The sequence below is a fragment of the Mesoplodon bidens genome (genome assembly GCF_964165515.1).
Source record: "Mesoplodon bidens genome assembly, chromosome: 2".
Lineage (NCBI taxonomy): Eukaryota > Metazoa > Chordata > Mammalia > Artiodactyla > Ziphiidae > Mesoplodon > Mesoplodon bidens.
The window spans coordinates 1,259,811-1,280,636 of record NC_138177.1 but is presented as its reverse complement, the minus strand read 5'-3'; the positions used below and the strand labels follow the sequence as shown (position 1 = coordinate 1,280,636).

Sequence of the window (20,826 nt, the reverse complement as noted above, 5' to 3'; positions counted from 1 at the left end):
GCCACTACGTTCCAGCATTTGGAGTGGACACACTGGCAGACGGGTACAGGGCCATGAGGTACACCAGGTAATGGCCACGGCTCCTTCAGAGGGGCTGGACAAGGGCGTCCCAGGGCAGCTACGTGGGCTGAGACCATCACGGTCCAGGTAGAGTCAGGGGGACGGCACAGGCCAGAGGGGCTGGCGTGCTGAGATTGGAGGGGGCCAGTGCGGCTCAGCGTGGTGTACTGAGCGGAGGGTGTGTGGGGAGGGGAGGCTGAGGGAAGGCACTGGAGGGTTTTAGGAGGAGGTGCAATCTGGCTTTGTCATCATCTGAAGATGTTCTTGCTGCTCTGAGGAGCGTGGACCGCAGAGGGTCCAGGCTGGAGGCCAGGGGACAAGGTGCCGGCCATGATGGCAGTGCAGGAGAGAGACCTGGTGGTGGCCCGCTGCCGAGGGGGCTTGTCCTTTCCCACAATGACCCCTAAGGCCATCCCGCTTCACACCTGGCCTGTACCCCCATCAGCACCATCAGCACTTGGTGTCTCCCTTCCACAGCGGCTGGTTTTTCCACCGCCGCTGGATGTGAACAAGAAACACGCAACCCTGAGGGCTGCTGGTGGTCACTTCAGGAGGGGACAATGAGGACGGATGGCAGATGCGAGAGACAGCCTCTGAACCGCCAATCCAGACGCCCACCCTGGCCCCAACTCCCGGTAAACAGGGTAGAGAACTTCCTGGGTGTCATCACCAGCCAGTTGGATCTCACAGCTGAAAGCATCCTGGCTGATATACTAATGGCATTTAGAAACCCCAAATCTGACTTAAATGTGCTCAAGTATAGGAGACAAGTCTGGAACAAAATTAATTCCTGGGCTTTAACAAGAGAACAGTAGCTGATTTTGAGAAATGGGTTCAAGAATTATGTAGAAGTTGGAAATTTATGAAGTGGGGGGGACACACAGGAAATTTACATTTTCGGTTGACGCTGTCGTCTGTCGCTACCACTCGTGCTCTAAGGCAGGCCACTGCCGAGCGCAGGGCGGTTCCGCGGTGGATGAAAGGCAATTGCTTGCTCACTGGATGCACTCTGCGCGCACGGTGCCCAGCCTGGCACAGGACTACCAGCCTGGGATACGGGCGGGACGTGACAATCTCTTTCTCTGCCTAGGCGGCCCCAACATCTGCTGTCACTCGGCACCTCGTTCCACTTCAGCCGATTTCTGCCCAAATCTGTTTTCTCCGTCATCTAAACAGAATGATGAGCACAGGCCCAAGTGTACTGTAAAGTCACGAGCAGGGATTCGAGCTTGCACCTTAGTACTTGCCGTGAAATGAAGCTAGAGACAGAAAGGATTGTGAAAATCCATGTAAATCTGTACGATTATCTGGTTAATCCCACACCTGATTTTCTCACCATTATATTCTAAAACACTTGGCACACAGCAGGTGTTCAGTCACTATTTGTTGAACAAACGAAAGTTATACCACAGCCATGTAAGTTAAGTCACAGAAAGTGCAAGCTGCAAGAAACGTTAACAGAAGGGTAATTACCGTATCCCCACACTGTGTTCAAGACTTCTGAAAACCCAGAATCCCGGAAGCGTGACGGTCACCGAATTGTCTCTAAGGCTATTTGACCCCCACGTCCATCACTCAGGGTCCTGAGTGATGCTGGTGAGTTGGCAAAATAAAGGACAACTCCAAATAGCTTCACATTCTTACTGTATAGCTCTCTGGCCAGTTTGCTGTCAGACACACATTCAGGATAAACACGTACTCAACATTAAATGATTATTTATTTTCCAGGTTTACAAGTTTTGGAATACATATGTATGAGCTAAATAAAACAAACTACACTCAGAGAATCAATGTAGAGCAGAACATATAAATACACAAGGTCTGTTTCACAGGATACAAAAATGATAATGTCATCAAATACAAAGAAAAACATTCCAGAAATGTAAGCAAACTGGACCACGCTGGCGAAGAACGCTGGCAAAGAACGCATTAACTAAGATGGGCCGGGACAAGCCCCACCCTAAACATCAGGGAGAAATTTCTTTTCTACGCCCCCCAGGTGCCTGGCTTTCCTTTTCTGTGCTTCGCTGTGTCCTTTGGAGTCACCCGCCTCGGGGGGGTTATCAGGCGTCTCTTCATCAGCCTAAAAAGGAGCAGGCAAGGTAGAGCACAAGGTTCCCACCGACTACTCTCCCAGGTCCTTCTTTGCTGCCTCCTGGATAGGACACTCTCTCCAAAACCAGCTTCTCCAATCCTCTGTACTGTTTAATTTTTACTTCTTTTCACAAGCGACACGAACCGCTACGTGACTCGGTCTGAAGCACGGGGCAGCTCAGCGAAAACCTCGCGTGCTCATCTCTGGTCCTGAAGTCTGTCTTTTGTTAAATGAGGAAGCTATGGACGTAAAATGGGGACGTCTCTCCTTCCCCCTTCCTCCACGTCCATTTCCCCTCCCGCCCTCCCCGACCCCTGCAAAGAGCTCCTTCTGGCCTAAACCAGAGACCTCAGCTGCGCTGTGGTATCGTGGGTGGACCGCAGCTGCCGGGAAACCCTCCAGCCGCCTGAGCTAGCTGCTGACTAATTATGTAGAAGGCTGCGGGGGGAGAAGATCAACCGGCCATCCTAATGTCCAGTACGAACTTGGCAAATCTAATAAACACACACACAGAGACACATTCACGCGTAACAGAGCAACCACAGGCGTGCAATCAGAGCTGTAGAGACACCCTACCTTCTGTCTCGCGTGCTTCTCTGTCCACTGCCTGGCATTCCTGAGGAAGACTGGCTTGTTGTATTTAAACTCTGAGGACTAGGATGGAAGCAGAGAGTCAGTGGAGAGAGAAGGGACTTGGTAACCAAGCTGCAGCCACTAGGCGACCCTCCCCAATGGGGAGCAGGACGTGGGGAAAGCAGGCCGCGAGCGGGGGGCCGGGGGCGCTTACGATGTCACCCATGAGCGGGTCGTCGGGGTTGGGCTCGGCCATGAGCTGCTGAACGGAAGTCAGCAGGGTCGCGATGTTGAGGGACGGTCTCCAGGCGCCCTAGGCAGACAGGCAGACAGACAGCGGCCCTAAGGACGTGCTTCTCCAACACCGGTTTTAGAGCCGAGGACCACGGCAGGCAAGGGGGCCGGCCCGGCCCCCCCTCCACTCACTTTGGGCGGCAGCTTGAGGACATCTAAGCAAATCCTTCCGGCGGAATCGATGTTGGGATGGTAGATGGGGGTCAGAAATCGGATCTGAGGAGGTTCAAACGGGTACCTTTGAAAGCACAGGGGAGTACGCAGGTTTTACTGAAACACTGCTTCCTACGTTACAAACAGCTGCTGGTCACTAACTAGGACGACAGCCTTTGAGGGGCAACCCTTTGCTCTTGCCAAATGTTTATCACAAAAATGTATCAACAGTAGAAAAGGTGAAATAATAGTACTGACAACACTCTTATACCCACGACCTGGACCAAGCCCCTTCACCCTCTAAATACTTCAGCATGTCTCTCCTAAGAATAAGGTCCCTCTCCTACAGAGCTGCAAAACTATCAGTATACCTGTGAAAAAAATACAAAACTTATTTTCCAATATCATCTACTACTCAGATTTCCTCAGATTTCCCTTTTTTTACAGATGGGTGTTGAAAAACAGGATCCAATTTTGATTTATACCCTGCATTTGGAAAATCCCCATCGGTCTCAGAACTGACGCCCCCCCGTGATTACTGAGCTGCTTCTCTCAGAACTTGTAACAAGCCTGGCCTGGTGAACAGGTGTCTACAAATCACAGACTACACTACAGCTTCCACTCCCCTGATGAGAGCCTTACAGGAGACCTGGATTAAAAGGGGCCTTAACACCGAGGCAGAGAGAATGGTGGCTGCCAGGTGCCGTGGGAGCCAGCATTTAATGGGCTGGGGGTTTCAGGCTGGGGAGACGAAGAAGTTCTGGAGATGCGTGAGGGGGACGGCTGGACGACAATGTGAATGCATTTAATGCCACTGAACCACGTGCTTAAAAACGGTTTAGACGGTCAATTTTATGTATATTTTACTACAGTGACGGGCAGGGGGTGGGGTGGGGGTGAGGCCTAGATGTGATCCAACTCAGTGTTGAGAAAAAGAAATCGAACTCCAGAGACATGAAATAACTTGCCCAAGGTCACATTAAGTCACGGTAAGTCACGGTAAGGATTACAATCCAGGTCCTTTAACTCCTGCATTCGACACTGCTCTGTCTTCCAGTAACTGCGCTTTACCCGGGAAATTTAGGATACAGTTCACACTGACCTCTCAGGAATGTTAACTTCCAGCTTGAAAACACCGTTTTCATAAGGTGTGTTTGCTCCACCTAGTATCTCTTAAAAGAAAAAAAAAAGAACAAAACGTCAGGACGTAACCAATGATCTGAATTTCCACACCCCATGGACCTAATGAAGTCTGGTCCTAACGGAAAAGCTGGGCCTGGGACAGAAACTCTCTCAGGGCTCACCAAGTCCCCATGCAATGTACCAGTGCACCCAAAGTTGGTGTCAAACAAAGAATACACAGGAGATCAAAACAGAAGGTGGACAACGCTGGCCTCAGATCACATACAACCTGCAGTTCTGCTTTGGTTGGACACAGTGTTCTGAACACTTACGTTTCCCATCTGGCCTCATGGGTATTTGAGAAGGTGAGCTTTGGTGCTAACACTGCTTCAGAGCTGACACCCAGATCTTGGCTTACAAATCAGTGAAAGATGGAATCAAAGGCCAAAGGAGAAAGGTCATGGAAACCTCTTATAAATGTAAACAAATTAGGGAGAAAGATGGCGGGGCACTTTGACCTTGCAGTTGTCCCCTACTTTAGAAGAACACACAGGTGTTCAAACATCAGCACAAACTTTGACAGGGTCGTGACCCGTCACGCCTGGTGCGACACCTACGAGCTCGCAGATCTTCCATGCGGTCCCCATCCTGCCAGCACGTGATGCCCGGGGGCGGCTCCGCAGCCAGCAGGCTCAGCTCTCTCTTCAGACGGGATGCTCTCTGCATGACCCCAGGGAGAAGCACCCACACACGGTTCCCGGCGCTGCACTGAACGCTGGCTGGGATCCCTGGGGAGAAAAGGGGCACTCACGAAAGGGTCAGTGACAGTGACCCCAGTTTTTAGCACACGGTTTCAATCCACTGAAGGACAAAGTCCTCATATTAATCTCTATTCTGAGAAGGGAGTCCGGGTTTTTTCTATTTCCTTCTAGTTATCTATTCAAGCAAACACATCTAGAAAAGTAAAGTATAAAACAATGCAAACATTTCTACAAAAAGTCTGCATGCTTTCAATTAATGTCCGTCTCCACTGATACATAATTAACTACTGAGGCAGAACCTGGGTCTGGTTCTGCTCACCACTGCGTCCTCAGGTGCCCCGCAGAGAAAGGGATGGTCACGGACTAGCTGTGGGGGGAGAGCAGGGGCAGGGATGGGGGACGGTCCTCACTCCAACGAGAGGTTTATAAACCAACGCTTCAAGGTCTGGGGTTTTCTCCACGGAGTTTGGAATCCACGTATCTCTCAACCCTTCCGAGTCCGCTCCGTCAATTTCACCTTTCTTTAGTATTTCCGATCTTCTTTCCTTCTTCCCATCAACGTTCAAACATGCTCAGCATCTCTCCCATCTACAACAAGCCCCGCCCCCCCCGGCCCTACTGCTCCCTCGGGCCACCTCTGGCTCCACAGGTGAGTCACAAACGCCACCTCTACACTTCATTCATGACATTTCTGACAAACACATAATATTCATGTAATCAATTACATTAATATTTACACTTTTGTGTATTAAAATTTTCCTTACCCCCGAACTTAGATACTTTCACATTTAAGTCTTTGATCCACTAGCAATCAATTTGTGTGTATAGTGTGAGTAGGGGTCCAAGTCTGAATTATTTCCCTCATAGGAAAAACCAATTGTCCTAGCCCCATTTATTGAAAAGTCCATCTTTTCCCTGCTGATGTTGGCATAAATTTCCATACACGTATGGATGGCCCTGTTTTGGGATCATCGAATTTGTTTCATTGGCCAACTGTATTATCTTTCAGCCAATACCTCACTGCTTTAATTGTAGCTTATTATTAGTAAGACCTGGTATATGGGAAGGTGAGTTCTTCCCCCCTGTTCTTTTTCTTCAGGAATGCCTCGGTTATTTCTTAGTCCTCAGCTCTCCCATATGAATTTTAGAACAGTTTAAAAAGTCTACAAATACACACACACACACACACACACACACACAGAAAGCTGCTGTGATTTGGACTGGAATTCCACTGACTCCATAGATGTCAATCAACTGACATCTTTATGGTAGTGAGTCCTACAATTCACGAACATGCCATGTTCAGGTCTTTCTGGATGCTTTTCAATAGTTTTATAATTTTCTCTATAAAGAGTTTACCTTTTGTTGGATTCATTCCTAAGTACTTTATATATATATATATATATATATATATATATTGATGTTGGGGGTAGGAGTTTATTAATTAACTTATTTATTTTTGCTGTGTTGGGTCTTCGTTTCTGTGCGAGGGCTTTCTCTAGTTGTGGCAAGTGGGGGCCACTCTTCATCGCGGTGCACGGGCCTCTCACTATCGCGGCCTCTCTTGTTGCGGAGCACAGGCTCCGGACGCGCAGGCTCAGCAGCTGTGGCTCACGGGCCTAGTTGCTCCGCGGCATGTGGGATCTTCCAAGACCAGGGCTCGAACCCGTGTCCCCTGCATTAGCAGGCGGACTCCCAACCACTGCGCCACCAGGGAAGCCCAGTACTTTATATTTTAATCTTTTTTAAAACTCTATTTTCTCCCCATTTCTTATTGATATATGTAAATATAGTAGATTTTTAACCAAAACTTAATAATGCTAATGATGAATCTATTTGGGAGGTGGGCTGCAGCTGGTAATTCTACATATATCATCCATGAATAATCAGTTTATTTCTTCCCTTCTAACCTTTTCCCTGTCTTCTGTTCCGGCTATAACTTCCAGTACAATGCTGAAGAAAAGAGCTGATAGGTGGTATTCTTATCCTATTCCTAACCTTCGAGGAAAAACTTTCAACACTATTGCTTATGGGTAAAACTGGCCTATAATTTTCCTTCCTAATTTTGTCATCAGTTATCAAAGTTAAGCTGGCCTCCTGAAATGAGTTAGTTTGACATCCTATAGAAGAGTCTGGGAGATTACCTGTTTCTAAGATGTTTGACAGAATGATACCTGGTAATGGCATTTTCAACGTGAGAAGATTTTAAACTACAAACCCAATTTCTTTAAATATTATAGCACTATTTAAGCTTTCTATTTCTTATTGAGTCAATTTTGGCAAGTTAAATTTTTCTACAGATTTATCTATTGCATTGTTTTACATTTATTTGTATAGAGTTATCTTTTCAGTTCTGACATATAATGCTATACATTGCTTTCTAACTACCAGTGCATTACAAAGTTTTGATATGTAGAATGTTTATTCCTCTGTTCTCAATATATTCTAATTGCCATTACGATTTCTTTAATTTATTTAGAAACAGGTTTCTCAATTTTCAAACATGCAAGAGCTTCAGAGTTGTATTTACTATTGATTTCTAATATGTAGCTTTTCAAATCCTTTGAAATGTGTTGAGTCTTGCTTTATTGCAAAATATGCAGTCGATGTTCATAAATGTCCCAGGTGTGCTTATAAGTAAGACTGCCCCAAAGTTACAGGCTCAGCGTTCTCTACCCGCCCACGAGAGAGGTGTGCTGGTCGTGTTGCTCAAATCTTCTCCATCCTTACTGCTTTCCCCTCCTCTGAGATTTATCAGTAATGAGAGATGTTTACTGAGAGTAGATCATTCTGACGTGAAATCTCTTAATTTCTCCTTGCAGTCCTATCAATTTTTGCCTTATATATTTTAGGCTAAGCTGTTAGATACACACAAATTTAGAACTGCTACATATTCCTAGCAAATTATAGCTTTTATCACTAGCAAAGAACACTTCGGTTCCCCAGTAATGCCTTTTTCTTAAAGTGTATCTCATGTTAAAGCTACTCCAGCTTTCTTCTGGTTGGTATTTGCTGAAACATCATTTTCCATCTTTTTATTTTCAACCTTTCTGCATCTCTACACTTTAGATGTGCCTCTTGTATACGTCTGGATTGTTTAAACCCAGTCTTTAAATCTTTATCTTTTAATTGGTATATTTAACATATTTACATTTACCAATATATTAGTTATTGATTACCATAAAACCACTCGAAACTTAGTGAACAAAAACAAGCACGTTTTGTTTGCTATAATTCTGTGGGTCAGCAATTTGAGCTGGGCTCAGCTTAACAATACTTCTTTTGGTCTTGTCTGGGATTACTAATGTGGCTGAAGTCATCTGGGGGCTCTACTGGCTGCTGAATGGACTGGGAGGTCTAAGCTGGGGTGGTTCATCTCTCTTCCACCTCTGATGGGAGGACCGGCAAACTCACGTTGGAAAGGGGCACAGAGCCTGAGTTGGGAGGAATGATGGCCATCTTTGCAAACAACCTACCACAATCATAATTACTGATTATATCATGGACAAAGATAAACAACGGACAGAGGATCTGATTAAAAAATGGACAAAGGATCTGAATAGATATTTCTCCAAAGAAGATACAAAAATAATTCTATAAGCACGTGAAAAGATGCCCAACATCATTAGTCACTAGGGAAATGCAAATCAAAACCACAACAAGCTGTAACTTCACAACCACTAAGATAACTATAACCAAAAAGACAGCATCTAAGTGTTGGCGAGGGATGTGGAGACACAGATCCTCATATGTTGCTGGTGGAAATGCAAAACGATGCAGCTGCTTTGGAAGATAGTCTGCCAGTTCCTCAAAACAGTTAACAAGGAGTAACTTATAACCCTGTAATTCTACTCCTAGGTATATAATCAAGAGAACTGAAAACATATCTACATAAAAATCTGTACATGAATGGTCACAGCAGCATTTTTCATAATAGCCAAAAAATGGAAACAATCCAAACGTCTGTCAACTGAAGAATGGATAAACAAAACGGGGAATGTCCATACAATGGAATATCATTCTGCAATGAAAAGAAAGTGATTCACCAATTCCACTTCCGGGAATACATCCAAAGGAAACAACTCTAACTTGAAAAGATATCTGCATGTCATGTTCAAAGTGTTATTAACAATAGCCAAGACTCAAACATCCATCAATGGATGAACAGCTAAAGAAGTTGTGGTATGTATACACAATTGAATACTATTCAGCCATAAAAAAGGAGGAAGTCCTACCATTTGCAGCACGATGAATGGACCTTGAAGGCATTAAACTAAGTGAAATAAGTCAAAGACAAATACTGTATGACCTCACTCACTTATATGTGGAAAAGGTCACATTTCAGGATCTGGTTCTCAGTTTTGTAGTCTAAAACTTCAACTTGGCAGTAAACCTAGATTTGATAGGGCTTAGATGTACTAATTCATGCCAAGCTCACTCACAAAGACTTAAACATTAATTAAAAGGTCAATTTATTAATTTGTAAAACTACAGTAAAATTTTTAAGTCCACATATTCTCTCCCTAAGTTATTCCTACTTGGAAAACTAATCATAATCAGAAGATTACCTGGTGGTCATAGATTGTAGTTAGGAGGACGACAGCAACTTATGATAATCATAAACTTAAACTGAGGCATCTATCTTAACCATATGTTTAAAGGTGACTAAGTTTGTGTATTAGTTGGGTCAAGGTACTCTCCTGAACTGGGGTGCAAAGACAAAGCGTCCTTTGGTTCTCCTTCTAATCTCCAGGGCTGCTGCTCCTCCACAACTGACACACTCAGAAATATTTAAATAGAATTAGTCATACTACAGGCCAATTAATATGTTAAATAGAATCAATTACACTACAACAGTCATTCATGTAAATTATTCCAAATTTCCTTAGCCACACCTTTAAGACCATCATCTCTGGAACCAGTTACTTTACTACGTAATTAACCACTATTTTTATATACTGATCCTTACCACTTTTTCTCAGTAAGCAGACACTGGGAATCAATGACAATACAACAAATAGGCAAAAGTCACAGAGTGTCGCGGGGGGGGCACAGGTACGTCTGAGGAGGCAGGGAGGAGGCGGGGGTGGGGGTCGGCAGGGAGAATGTGAGGAGGGGGCGGGACGGCCGGGGGGAGGGGCATGCCTGGAAGGGATGGGGGAGGCCCGGGGGCTGGGAGGGGGCGGCCGCTGGGGCGTGGTGGTGGCAGCGAGATGGCTGGGGCGGCCGGGGGACAGGGGGACAGGCCGGGGGCACGCGCCCTCCACGGCTGTCAAGACATCCAGAGCCTCCGTTCCACAGCCGATAGTCGGAGAAGAGGAAGGTCCCCCGACAGGCAGCAAGCCGCCCCTTCCCCCGCGCAGACCCCCGCGGGCGGCCTCTCGGCAGAAGAGCCGGAGCACCCGCTCTCTCACCTGCGCTGACGCCCCTCGCAGTGCAGAGGCGCCGACCAGCCTGCACCGCGCCTGCGCGAGCTCGATGGTTGCGTCGCCCCGCCTCCCACCCGCGAGGGTGTGATTGGTCCGGAGCGCCGCCCGGGAGGAGCGCGGCCTCCGATTGGCTAGGCTCCGAGCGGGCTCCGCCCACGCGCTTTGAACAGGGGCGCGGCGCGCGGGAACTGGCTCGGGACTGGCTCCGTCTGTCCGAGCGAGAGGCGCGGTAGGAGGAACCGGGAGAATCTGATCTGGAGAAGGGGCTGCGGTCAAGGTTTTTCACGCGGAGGGGCTGCCATTCCAGGACAGTCATACCCGCGGAGGGCGCTCCGGGAATTCAACGGAATCTGAGGGACTGAGGGTTCGGAGCCGGGTTCCGACTTGGGGCGCGCGGTCCGGCGGCCCTGGCTTCTAGCGCGGGGAGCGTCTGTCGTGCTCGGATTGCACTGCCGGCCGGAGGCCGCACCCACCCTCGCCTCCTGCTCCGGCTGCGGGAGGGGCGGCCGGTCCTCCTAAACCTGCGGACCGGTACAGTCCGACCGCTGCGGGATTTGTGCGTTCAGCCCAGATCTGCGTTCAGTAGCCGTGGCTCCCGGTGACCGCTGCGTGGGGCGTCCTCTCTGCCCCGCAGACCCGCGCTCTCCAGGACGGTCCGCGGCGCTCCCGGGGCCTCACGTCGGTTGTGGGAGTGAACCACGAGGGGAGATGCGAATCACACAGGAATCCTGTTACTGTCCAGTTAGCTGTCGGGTTCGCACCTACTGTTAGCATTTACTCATTGTGGGGAAGTGTTTTCTGTCTTAGTTCTGGAGTTGGCTGCTTATTTTAGTACTGATATTTTCTATTTTAATCTCTTCAGTGTCTTCTCTTATTTTCCACCCCAACTGTAACTGTGTCACAATTACAGTTCTGTCTTCGGAGCTGAAATTGATTACTTTCTTGGGTGGTTTTCTGAGAATCGAGTCTTAAAAATGTCTCTTAGAAAAACCAGGCAGTATGTTGAGTCTGGTGGAAAAGAGAGATAGTATGATAAAATAAGCAAAGACCTGTAGTTTTGGAAGCCAAACCGAAAGAATCGGATAAAAGAAAAAAGAAAAACAGAACTCCATGGGCTAAATGTACAGTCTCTGTTTGTCCACCAGAGGGAGGTATGTCAACTGGTGGGAACAGAGGCCACGCTGAAAGGTTTTCATAAACTGTACCGGTGTCATTGCTTTAAAAAATGGAGTATTCTAATTTGTGGTTCATGTTTTAAGTGTATGGGAAATTATTATTTGATAAAAGTTTCCTCACTTTATACAACAGTGTATGTGCATCATAGCTGGTGCACTTAGTACATTTAAAAGTTCAAAAATTGTGGTGATGGTTTTGTAATGTGTAAAAATACCAAATCACTATGTTGTGCACCAGGAACTGACATAGTTTATAGGTTAATTATACTTCAACAAACAAACAAATCTTATAGAAAAAGAGAACAGATTTGTGGTTTACCGCAGGCAGGGGAATTGGATGGAGGCAGTCAAAAGATACAAATTCCAGTTATAAGATAAATAAGTACTAGGGATATAATGTCCAATGTGATAAATATAATTAACACTGCTGTATGTTATATATGACAGTTAAGAGAGTAAATCCTAGGAGTTCTCATCACAAAATACAGCTTTTTCTTTTTCTTTTATTTTGTTATCTATATGAGATGATGGCTATTCACCAAGCTTACCGTGGTCATCTCATGATGTATGTAAGTCATATCATCATGCCGCACACCTTAAACTTATACAGTGCTGTATGTCAATTATATCTCAGTAAAACTGGAAGAAAAAAGTACAAAAATTATGTTTTACTTATACACAGGATTATTTGTCAGGATTTATTCACTTGCATATAAAATATTTTTTTCTTTAGAATATATAGGAAATCTAAACTCTCATGTTTGTTTAATGGTAGTAAACAATTGTATAAGTTTATTGTTTAAGTTTACTCTCAGAGAGCCCTTCTTGGGGGAAGACGTTTCAGAAAAAAACTTAGATGATTTTAATTTTGAAAAGATTTTCAAATCATTATACACAGATTGATTTTTTTTTTTGTGGCATAACTTTTTTTTGGCTGAGCTAGTTAAATTAATTAGATTATAATAATTATCACTGCATTCCGTAATCACGTAGCTGGAAGATTCATCTCCTTCCAGGTAGGTTTGCACGTAAATTATGTAAGGAACTTAACTACTTATATTTTTCTTTAAAATCTCCAAAGAGGGTATCATTTTCTTACTACCTCAGGAAAAAAACAAGTAAAATAGATACAGTAAGGAAGTACTACTTGGAACTTCCTAGTATTGAAATTTAAGTTCATACCTCTTGGGAAAGTATGGATTTAACTTGGACTTGGCCAATTTTAGCTTATTTTTACAAGTGGAACCAGATGTTTCTTCTTTCCTGATTCTGAATGCAAAAAGAATACAGCCAGAAGAAATGTAACATTATCGATCCATGAAAATTTTACCCTAGTTAAAAAATCCTTATTAGAAAACCAGTATGTAAAATATATGGTCCAATTATACATACTTTTTTTGAGCCGATATTGTGTACCAGGATCATAATATTAAAATGGTGCACGTGGATTGCTGTCAGAGATCTGTTTCCTGAGATTTCAGCAATTTGCTGAAATTTGAAAACTTGCCCTTCTCTTACTTTTTTGTTTCCTTGCCAGACTAGCAGAGTTCAGCTAATAATGGTTTCTTGAAGCGGGTTAGGTTCCTAGCTAAGTATTATTTCCTATCTGGTTTAATATCAATATTTCTTTTATTCTATAGGGACAGTTCTATTTGAGAGCTTGTGAGCAATTTTAATTATCAGCAAGAGGCAGAGTTGGAATACGAAGAGGTTCCATGCTGACAAGTTACAAAGTAAACCTCATACAGAATTTTTAATTCCAATAGATGATGAGGCATGAGAAGTTCTATGGTGACTAAATTAATGCAAGGAAAATATGGCTATATAAAGTATACAGTATTACATCTTTTATTTTTATGCACATTGTTCTTCAGAGTTCTCAAAGATGTATGACTTAATTAGTATTTATAAAGAATTCAAGGTTACCTAATTAAAGCACATATGGATAGACGTCGTATTATTAGACATAATAATTTACATTTATATGTCCCTTTTTCATTTGATTCTTGGCTTGTCTCAGGGGAAATTGAGGCACACGATAGAACATAGTAAAGTTTCCCTTTACAACGACCTAATCATTTTTGCAACATTTTTTTAAATGAAAAACTTCAACCATACAGGAAAGTTCAAAGAACCTAATAATTGTATATGTTCTCTATCATAATGGAAAACAGAGTTATGTTTTGTCCAGGGCTAAAGCCCTGGGGAGTTAAAGTTACTGAGTCAACCTGACAGGTTTTAATAACCAAGTTCACTGTGAATATGAAAATGGCCTGCGTGCTGCCTTAGGAATTTAGGACGCGCACGGTAGTTTTTTTTAATTGAACTATAGTTGACTTACAATACTGTGTTTGCACCATAGTATTTTTTTGTAGCTTTGGGGAAAAAATCATGGAAGACGGGATATATGTCCCACATATGCCTCCCAAGAACTTAAGATCCATGAAAAGGGTAGAAGAGGAGGAGAGAGACAGAAGGGAAATTAATATTTATTGTGAACTGGTATACGCACAGAGATAGTACTAGATATCCTTGCATGTATTATCTCATCCGCTCCACACGACCACCCTGTGAGATTTTTTTTTTTTTTTTTTAATTTTTTGGCCGCGCCGGGTCTTGTGGGATCTTAGTTCCCGAGCAGTGATTGAATCGGCGCACCCGGCCGTGAAAGCGCCAAGTCCTAACCTCTGGACCTCCAGGGAATTCCCTAAGGTATTATTATTCCCATCTTACAAATCAGGCTCGGAGAAGTCAAGTAACTTGTTGGGAGGAGAACTGAACTTGAATGCGCTTCCCACTATACCTGCGAGCATCATTCCCAGGATCTCTTCAGGGCCACCTGTTAATGCGTTCTAAATTACAACGTTAATAAAGCTCTGGATTTACAACCAGGACACGGTTTTGAGAGTTTCGGGTACTTTCCGTCCAGTTTTCCACAATAGAAAGTAGGGATAATTACCGACCCCTTTTCCACTTCAAAAGGCTGACGTGATAATTAGGGAGCCGAGATTAGCTGGAAGTCAGAACAAGAATAAACTACGACTCCCAAAAAGCCCGCGGAGGTGATTCGGGCGGGGGACAGCTCCCGCTTCGGGGCAGAGGTGACCCCGCGCGTCCGCGGCCAAGCAGGGAGCACCCCCGGGCCGCGCCTCTTTCCCCACGCATCCAGGGACTTGTAGTTCCCATCGGGAGCGGGTGCGCCCGGGGGATGGGGGGGCGCGTGGATCTCTTACTACAAGTCCCGTGATGCAACCGGGGCTCCGCCGCGCCTGCGTGCTGAGGCCGCGGGGGAGTGCGGGCGGCGCGGGCGGCGCGGGCAGCGGAGCAGTAAAGATGGCTGCGCGCGGGTCTCCGCTCTCCGCTCCCGGCTGAGGCGCTTGGCGGCGGCTGCGGCGGCGGCCCGCAGCAGCGGCGGCGATGGCGGAGATGGAGCACCTGGGCGGGAAGCGGGCCGAGTCGGCGCGGGCACGGCGGGCCGAGCAGCTGCGGCGCTGGCGGGGCTCGCTGACGGAGCAGGAGCCCGCCGACCGGCCGGGCGCGGGGCTGCCGCCGCAGGCTCAGCGCGGGGGCCCGCGGGTCCGCTTCGAGGACGGCGCCGTGTTCCTGGCCGCCTGCTCTAGCGGGGACACCGACGAGGTGAGGCGGCTCCTGGCCCGGGGCGCCGACGTGGACACGGCCAACGTGGACGGCCTGACCGCCCTGCACCAGGTGAGCGCGCGGGGCCGGTGGCCGAGCCGCCTCCCGCTCTCCCCTACCCCAGCCCCGCGGCAGGGGTCCCCGCCGCCCGGCAGTGTCCGCATCCCGCCACCCCCGGTCGGCGCGGTGTCCCCCGGTGCGCGCCCGCGCCGCCTGCCCGGTTCCCTCTCGGAAGCCGGCTTTCCGTTCTCCCGGGAGCGAGTCCGGGGTCGGGCCGGGGCTGGCGGGTCTGGGTCCGCGCTGCGTCCTCTGGTTTGCGATGGTTTGAAGGCAGCTTCCGTGTCCCGCGGGCGCAGCTCGCGAGCCCCCGACCTCACGCTCTCCCCGCCAGCGTTACCCGCGCCGGCGGAGAACCAATCTGCGGAATCACCTGGTTTGCTTGATGCTCGTGGAATAGCCTTTCTTTCTTTCTTTTCCCCTAAAGCCCCCTGTGGAAATGACACGCCCCGGATCGGGCTGTAATCTGTGGACTGTGGGTAACTTGACAGTTAGTTCTGTTCTTGGTACGAACACCTTTACTTTCCCCCTCTTATGCAACCATGTTCTGTGTGGCTGTCATGACTAACTCCACCCTCCCTCTCCACGTGGAACTCCATTAGTTATTTCGGTGAGCCGGGAGCTGGACACCCACTCTTAATCTCTCTTGTTTTCCTTCTTCTGCTGTCTGTGCAAAGTGGATGTGTTGGCATGAGAACCCACTTCTAAACAATAATTCAAGTTCGCGTCATACCACTTCCCTGAACATACTAGCCAGTACCTTAAAATTCGTCCTCACCATGTTTGCAGTCCTTTTTTTTTCAAATAAAAGAACCTTCTTTTCACCCTGTTATATGCATTTCTTCATGCTCTCAACAGTGCCCCACCTAAGGTAGCAACCAACATTTGTGTAGTCCTTTGCTTTTTAAAAATTATTTTATATGTCTTACTGCATGTAATCTCAGCAGTGATCCTTTGAAGCAGGTGTGGCAGGTAGTGTTGTTGTAATAACCGTTTTACAGTTGAGGAATCTGAAGCTTAGAAAATGGTTGCTTGTGCGAGGTTACAGGGGCGAGAAGTTGCCCTTAGGCATGGATTTTTCAGATTTAAGCTCCAGAGCTGTATATCTCACCTAACAAGGAGCTGAATATAAATAAGATGGACACAAAAGAGTGTAACTGAAAGTGGGGTCCGGCCGCTCGCCGCTCAGAAGCCAATAAAGAGGCAAGGTTGGTGGAAAGGAAAGTTTGCTTTACTTTGGATGCCAGCACGTGGAGGGGGGCGGGGCGGAGGGTGGACGCCTGCCTAAAGGCCGACTCCCCCCACCGACAGTCAGTGGGCAAGAGCTTTTACAGGCAGAGGGAGGGGGCTCCATGCAGAAACAGCACAGTCAGCTCTGATGGTCATCTTGAAATTGGTCATTGGTGGTCTGATCAGCATCATCTTGATTGTTTTTAAGTACAGTTAGGCTTCAGTTCCAGGGTCGGTTTGTTCCCATTTCTTGAGGCCGGTTCTCAGAATTGTGGCAGCTTAGGTCATGGCTACAGCCTGGTCATCATGTAGTTAACTTCTTCCAGCTGGCGGGGGTTTCAGTATCTACAAAGTAAACAGCTCACAGGATATGGCTCAGAATATTATCTATAGCCCTTGAAGAGGGACTGAAGGTCCTTGACCATGCTTAAGGACTAAACTATTATTATTTGGTCTCCTTTGACTGTTTTCCTTCGTTTCTGCATTTTCTCACTTCTCTGATTAAACTTATTCTTTGACTAAAGTTATTCCACAGACAAAAGGCAGGCTGAGGACATGGGGGGCATAGAGCTTCTCTGTTTCAAGAAGGCCACATGCATTATTTTAAATTTCTGAGCTCTTTGAGAGGATGAATTTTTACTTTTCAGATGTATTTGGGATGATAAGGAGATTGAGGTCTAGATTCTGAAAGAAAACACTTGAAGGGGTCCTAGAGGCTTGAGGAGTAGAAATCTGTTTCTAGTCCACGTGTTCTTTATTGAAGCACAATTTTCTGAGTATAACTCAGTAGCCCTGTTTCTTTTACGGTGACTCTGCTAGCTGAGTCTGGCTCTTACCACACACATTTTAACAATGCCCTGAGAAAAGCACCTACTTTGAGGTTATTCCTGGTAGGTCTCCTTCCCACACCAGGGAAGCACTTTTCTGACCCCTTTTCCTGAGACTGGTCCCCTTGGTGTCTTTCTTTCTCTCTTAATCACCACCCCAGATTGTGAAGCGCAGCTTCTCTCAGTTAATATTCTTTCACATTCCGTAATCTCCTGAAATAGGAGAGGAAGGAGAAACACCTGCCAGTGCACTATTGCATTCCTCCCTATTTACAGGGCTGGCGGTGAGTTGAGTTGACCAGGTATACTCAATACTAGGAAATTCAGCTAAAGATTAAGCTGCTTGAAGATGTGAGATCAAGCAAACCTTATGTTGAGAGACCGTCCCTTTGTTTGAATCAAGACAGGGGCTTATATTGGCTCAGGAATCCTTTTACAAGTCAGTTTCTGCAGAGTTATAGTATGTTTCTCCCATGTCTGAAGAACTCTGAAGATACATACAAGATTATTTTCAAAATGTGAGGCTGGAGCCGCCAGGGGCTGAACAGCCATCAAGTGAATGACTGCTTGTCCCGTGAAGCAGAGAGTGGTACACTTCCATGAACTACTCAGTTAAAATACCCCCGTGCTGTACAAGTGTGATGTGAACTGTCCGGATGACTACTTCCAGTCTCTCTCGTTTTGGCCGCAGCCTCCTGACCAGCTGTGGACTATTACCTGAGCACATTGGAAGAAACTCCCAGAAGATGTTGGGGGGATGAGTTTTCTTCTCCCGCAAGGTTACAGTAGATGTTTTGCACTTCAGGTTGTGGTGCCTTGATGCTACTTTTGACTTAGAGACCTTTCTTTCTTGGCAGCCTTTGCTTCTGCCACGAGGTGCTTGAGTCAAAGATAAGCTCCAGGGGGCCTATTAATAATGCTTGAAATAGACTGGGATAAGAAGTATCTCAAAGATTAGACCTACTCTGATGAAAGCCTTGGAAACTGATGCAGTCTAACCAAACTTGGGCAAATAAATTAAGATTTGGTGTGTATGTAGAGCTGTCAGTGAAAAGGGCGCTAATCTGATTATATAACCCTTGGAAGCACATGTTTGCTCACAGAGGGATTCCCGTTTCATTTATGTGTATATATTACAGGGCATGAAATGTGGGCTAATAATTCTGTGTGGGATGGTACTTTTAAAATTTTCTTTTCATTTGTTTATTTATTTTGTAAGGTCGATTATTAGCACCTATCTTGTATCCTTAGCGTTATGACCTTGGGTACTGTAGGTCCAGATACAGGCCCTTAGAACCGTATCTCCCAAATTACCAGCTTACTGAGAGGCAAGTGCTTGCTTTTGGAGAGGAGGTTTTCTGGGACTTGTTAAAATGGATGCCTGCTCCTCCTTCAGAGTGTATTATATTGGCGCTTACGTTTATGTGGGTGTGGGGAGGACACCGGTGTCAGTACATGTGGATCTTAACACTAGGCCAGGCTGATCAGTCTTCATCTGGAGGGATACCTAGGAGACTAGAATGATACTGTGCTTGACTCCGAATTCAGGTTGGTTTTGTAACAGTCTCAGAGTCCAAGTTTGGACCCTCAGGGTCACCCCAGACTGGAATTCAACTCCTAGTAGCCTCTGTCATTCTAGAGCTGCCTCAATCTGACCCTGTATCCTCAGGGAAATGAAAATTATCTATTTCCCTGGAAGAGAGGTGGAGGTAGGGATAGATGAGGGAAGGAAGAAAGGCAGAGCAGTTTATATTCAGAGTGAGACAGAAGAACACTAAGATGATTACGTGTTCAGTTCAATTCCAAATAGTATGTATGTGTGCCAACTTATAAAATAAAACTTGCGTTCTTTTTTAATTGGGGTGTAATGGACAGTTAACATCATATTAGTTTCAGGTGCACAACATTTGCTTCAGTATTTGTGTGCACTGTGGAATGATCACTGTGATAAATCGAGTCACCACGCAAAGTTAGTTTTTTCCCTTGTGATGAGAATTTTTAAGATACACTTTCTTGGCGACTTTCCAATATGCACTGCAATATAATTGACTGTAATCACCTTGCTGCACGTTACATCCCCAGGATTTATTTACTTATTCAACTTTTATTTTGTGTTGGAGAATAGTTGATTAACAATGTTGTGATGGTTTCAGGTGTACAGCAAAGTGATTCAGTTATACATCTACATGTATCCACTCCGTTTTCAAATTCTTTTCCCATTTAGCTTGTCACAGAATATTGAGCGGAGTTCCCTGTGCTATTCAGAAAGTCCCTGTTGGTTATCCATTTTAAGTATAGCCGTGTGTATGTGTCAGTCCCAAACCCCCTAACTATCCCTTCCCCCCACCCTTCCTCCCTGGTAACCATAAGTTCATTCTTCAGGTCTGTGAGTCTGTTTCCGATGACTTGTTTATTTTATAACTAGAATAAAACTTGTATTCTTAACCTTTTCTCTTTTATTCCAAGTTCATTATTTATTCGTCTTATAGTTCCATGGGGGAAGGGACTTATCCTGTATATTGGTGAATTTTGCTTGGTGTTAGGGGCGCAAGGTAATCTGGGATTAAGAAACTCCTGTTGGCGTCTTTCTTATTGTGGCTCTAGAACAGTCATCCTGAGTCATTCTGGTAGTTCACCTCTTCACATTGGTTAATAGGAGGCATTAGAACCTGTTGGCCACCTGGCCACTTGCCTTACGAGTATTTGTCTCAAGTTGCCGTGCCATAATGGAACTCAAAGCCAGATTTGGAAATTAGGCTTATTCTTATGGTGGGTTTTTTTGGGGGGTGGGTGGGGGAGTACAGATGCAAATGACTTTTATTTGTTCCCTAGCCAAATTTTTGTTCCCCATTCTTAAAGTCCTGTAGAGTAGCTATATACTATCATTTGGGCTTTGGAATCTTCTCTGTGAGTATTTTCCAATAGCCAAGCTGTAGTTGTGTGTAGATGACGCACAGTTCTGCTAAAGGTAGAGGGCTGGACAGGTCTTACTGGTAAATTAAAATTAAGTCTCTGCTTATTTTTATTTGTACATATTTTTAAATTAAAGTATACTTTATATACAGTAAAATTCACCTTTTACAAATGTAGAGTTCTGTGAGTTCTGACAAGTGCACACAGCTGTGTAACCACCACAGTCATGATACGGAACACGTTCGTTACCCCCAGGGTTGCTTTGTGCTCCTGGCGGCCGGCTCCTCCTCCCACCCCCAGCCCTTGGCAACCCTTCCTCCGTTTCCTGTTCCTGTAGCCACGATGCCACATAGATGGGTCGTACAGTATGGAGCCTTTTAAATCTGACTGCTTTCGTTTGCTGTCATGTGTTGAGGTTCATCCATGTTGTTGTGTGTGTCTGTAGCGCATTGGTCTTTATTGCTGAGAGATGTTCCACGTATGGATGTACCACAGGTTGTT

The 20,826-nt window shown here is 45.9% G+C and overlaps 2 protein-coding genes across 12 annotated transcripts in view; one reads left to right on the top strand and one right to left on the bottom strand.

The window, feature by feature from the left end:
- Positions 1–1,776: 1,776 nt before the first annotated feature.
- UBE2T (ubiquitin conjugating enzyme E2 T) lies at positions 1,777–10,538 on the bottom strand. Its single transcript, XM_081224361.1, has 7 exons — positions 10,473–10,538; positions 4,915–5,085; positions 4,278–4,347; positions 3,155–3,260; positions 2,943–3,041; positions 2,732–2,809; positions 1,777–2,143 (listed from the first exon to the last, which is right to left on the bottom strand). The coding sequence occupies exons 2-7, from the start codon at positions 5,021–5,023 to the stop codon at positions 2,021–2,023; spliced, it is 585 nt and encodes a 194-aa protein (XP_081080487.1). The 5' UTR covers positions 5,024–5,085; positions 10,473–10,538; the 3' UTR covers positions 1,777–2,020.
- Positions 10,539–14,988: 4,450 nt separating this feature from the next.
- PPP1R12B (protein phosphatase 1 regulatory subunit 12B) overlaps positions 14,989–20,826 on the top strand; it is a 207,431-nt gene continuing 201,593 nt past the window's right edge. For all 11 annotated transcript variants that reach the window (XR_014017455.1, XR_014017456.1, XR_014017457.1 and 8 more), the window contains exon 1: positions 14,989–15,370. Coding sequence is in view for 8 of the 11 variants with exons in the window: in XM_081254347.1 (XP_081110473.1) it covers positions 15,080–15,370 (291 nt within the window). In the remaining 3 variants the exon portion in view is untranslated. The remainder of the gene's footprint in view (positions 15,371–20,826) is intronic.

Bases quoted from the DNA above. Each gene is read 5' to 3' on its own strand.
- UBE2T (XM_081224361.1), bottom strand. From the start codon at position 5,023: ATGCAGAGAGCATCCCGTCTGAAGAGAGAGCTGAGCCTGCTGGCTGCG. The intron at 3,042-3,154 runs GTGAGTGGAGGG...CTGTCTGCCTAG, and splicing joins TCCTCAAGCTGCCGCCCAAA to GGCGCCTGGAGACCGTCCCT. The intron at 2,810-2,942 runs GTAAGCGCCCCC...CTTCCATCCTAG, and splicing joins ACCCGCTCATGGGTGACATC to TCCTCAGAGTTTAAATACAA.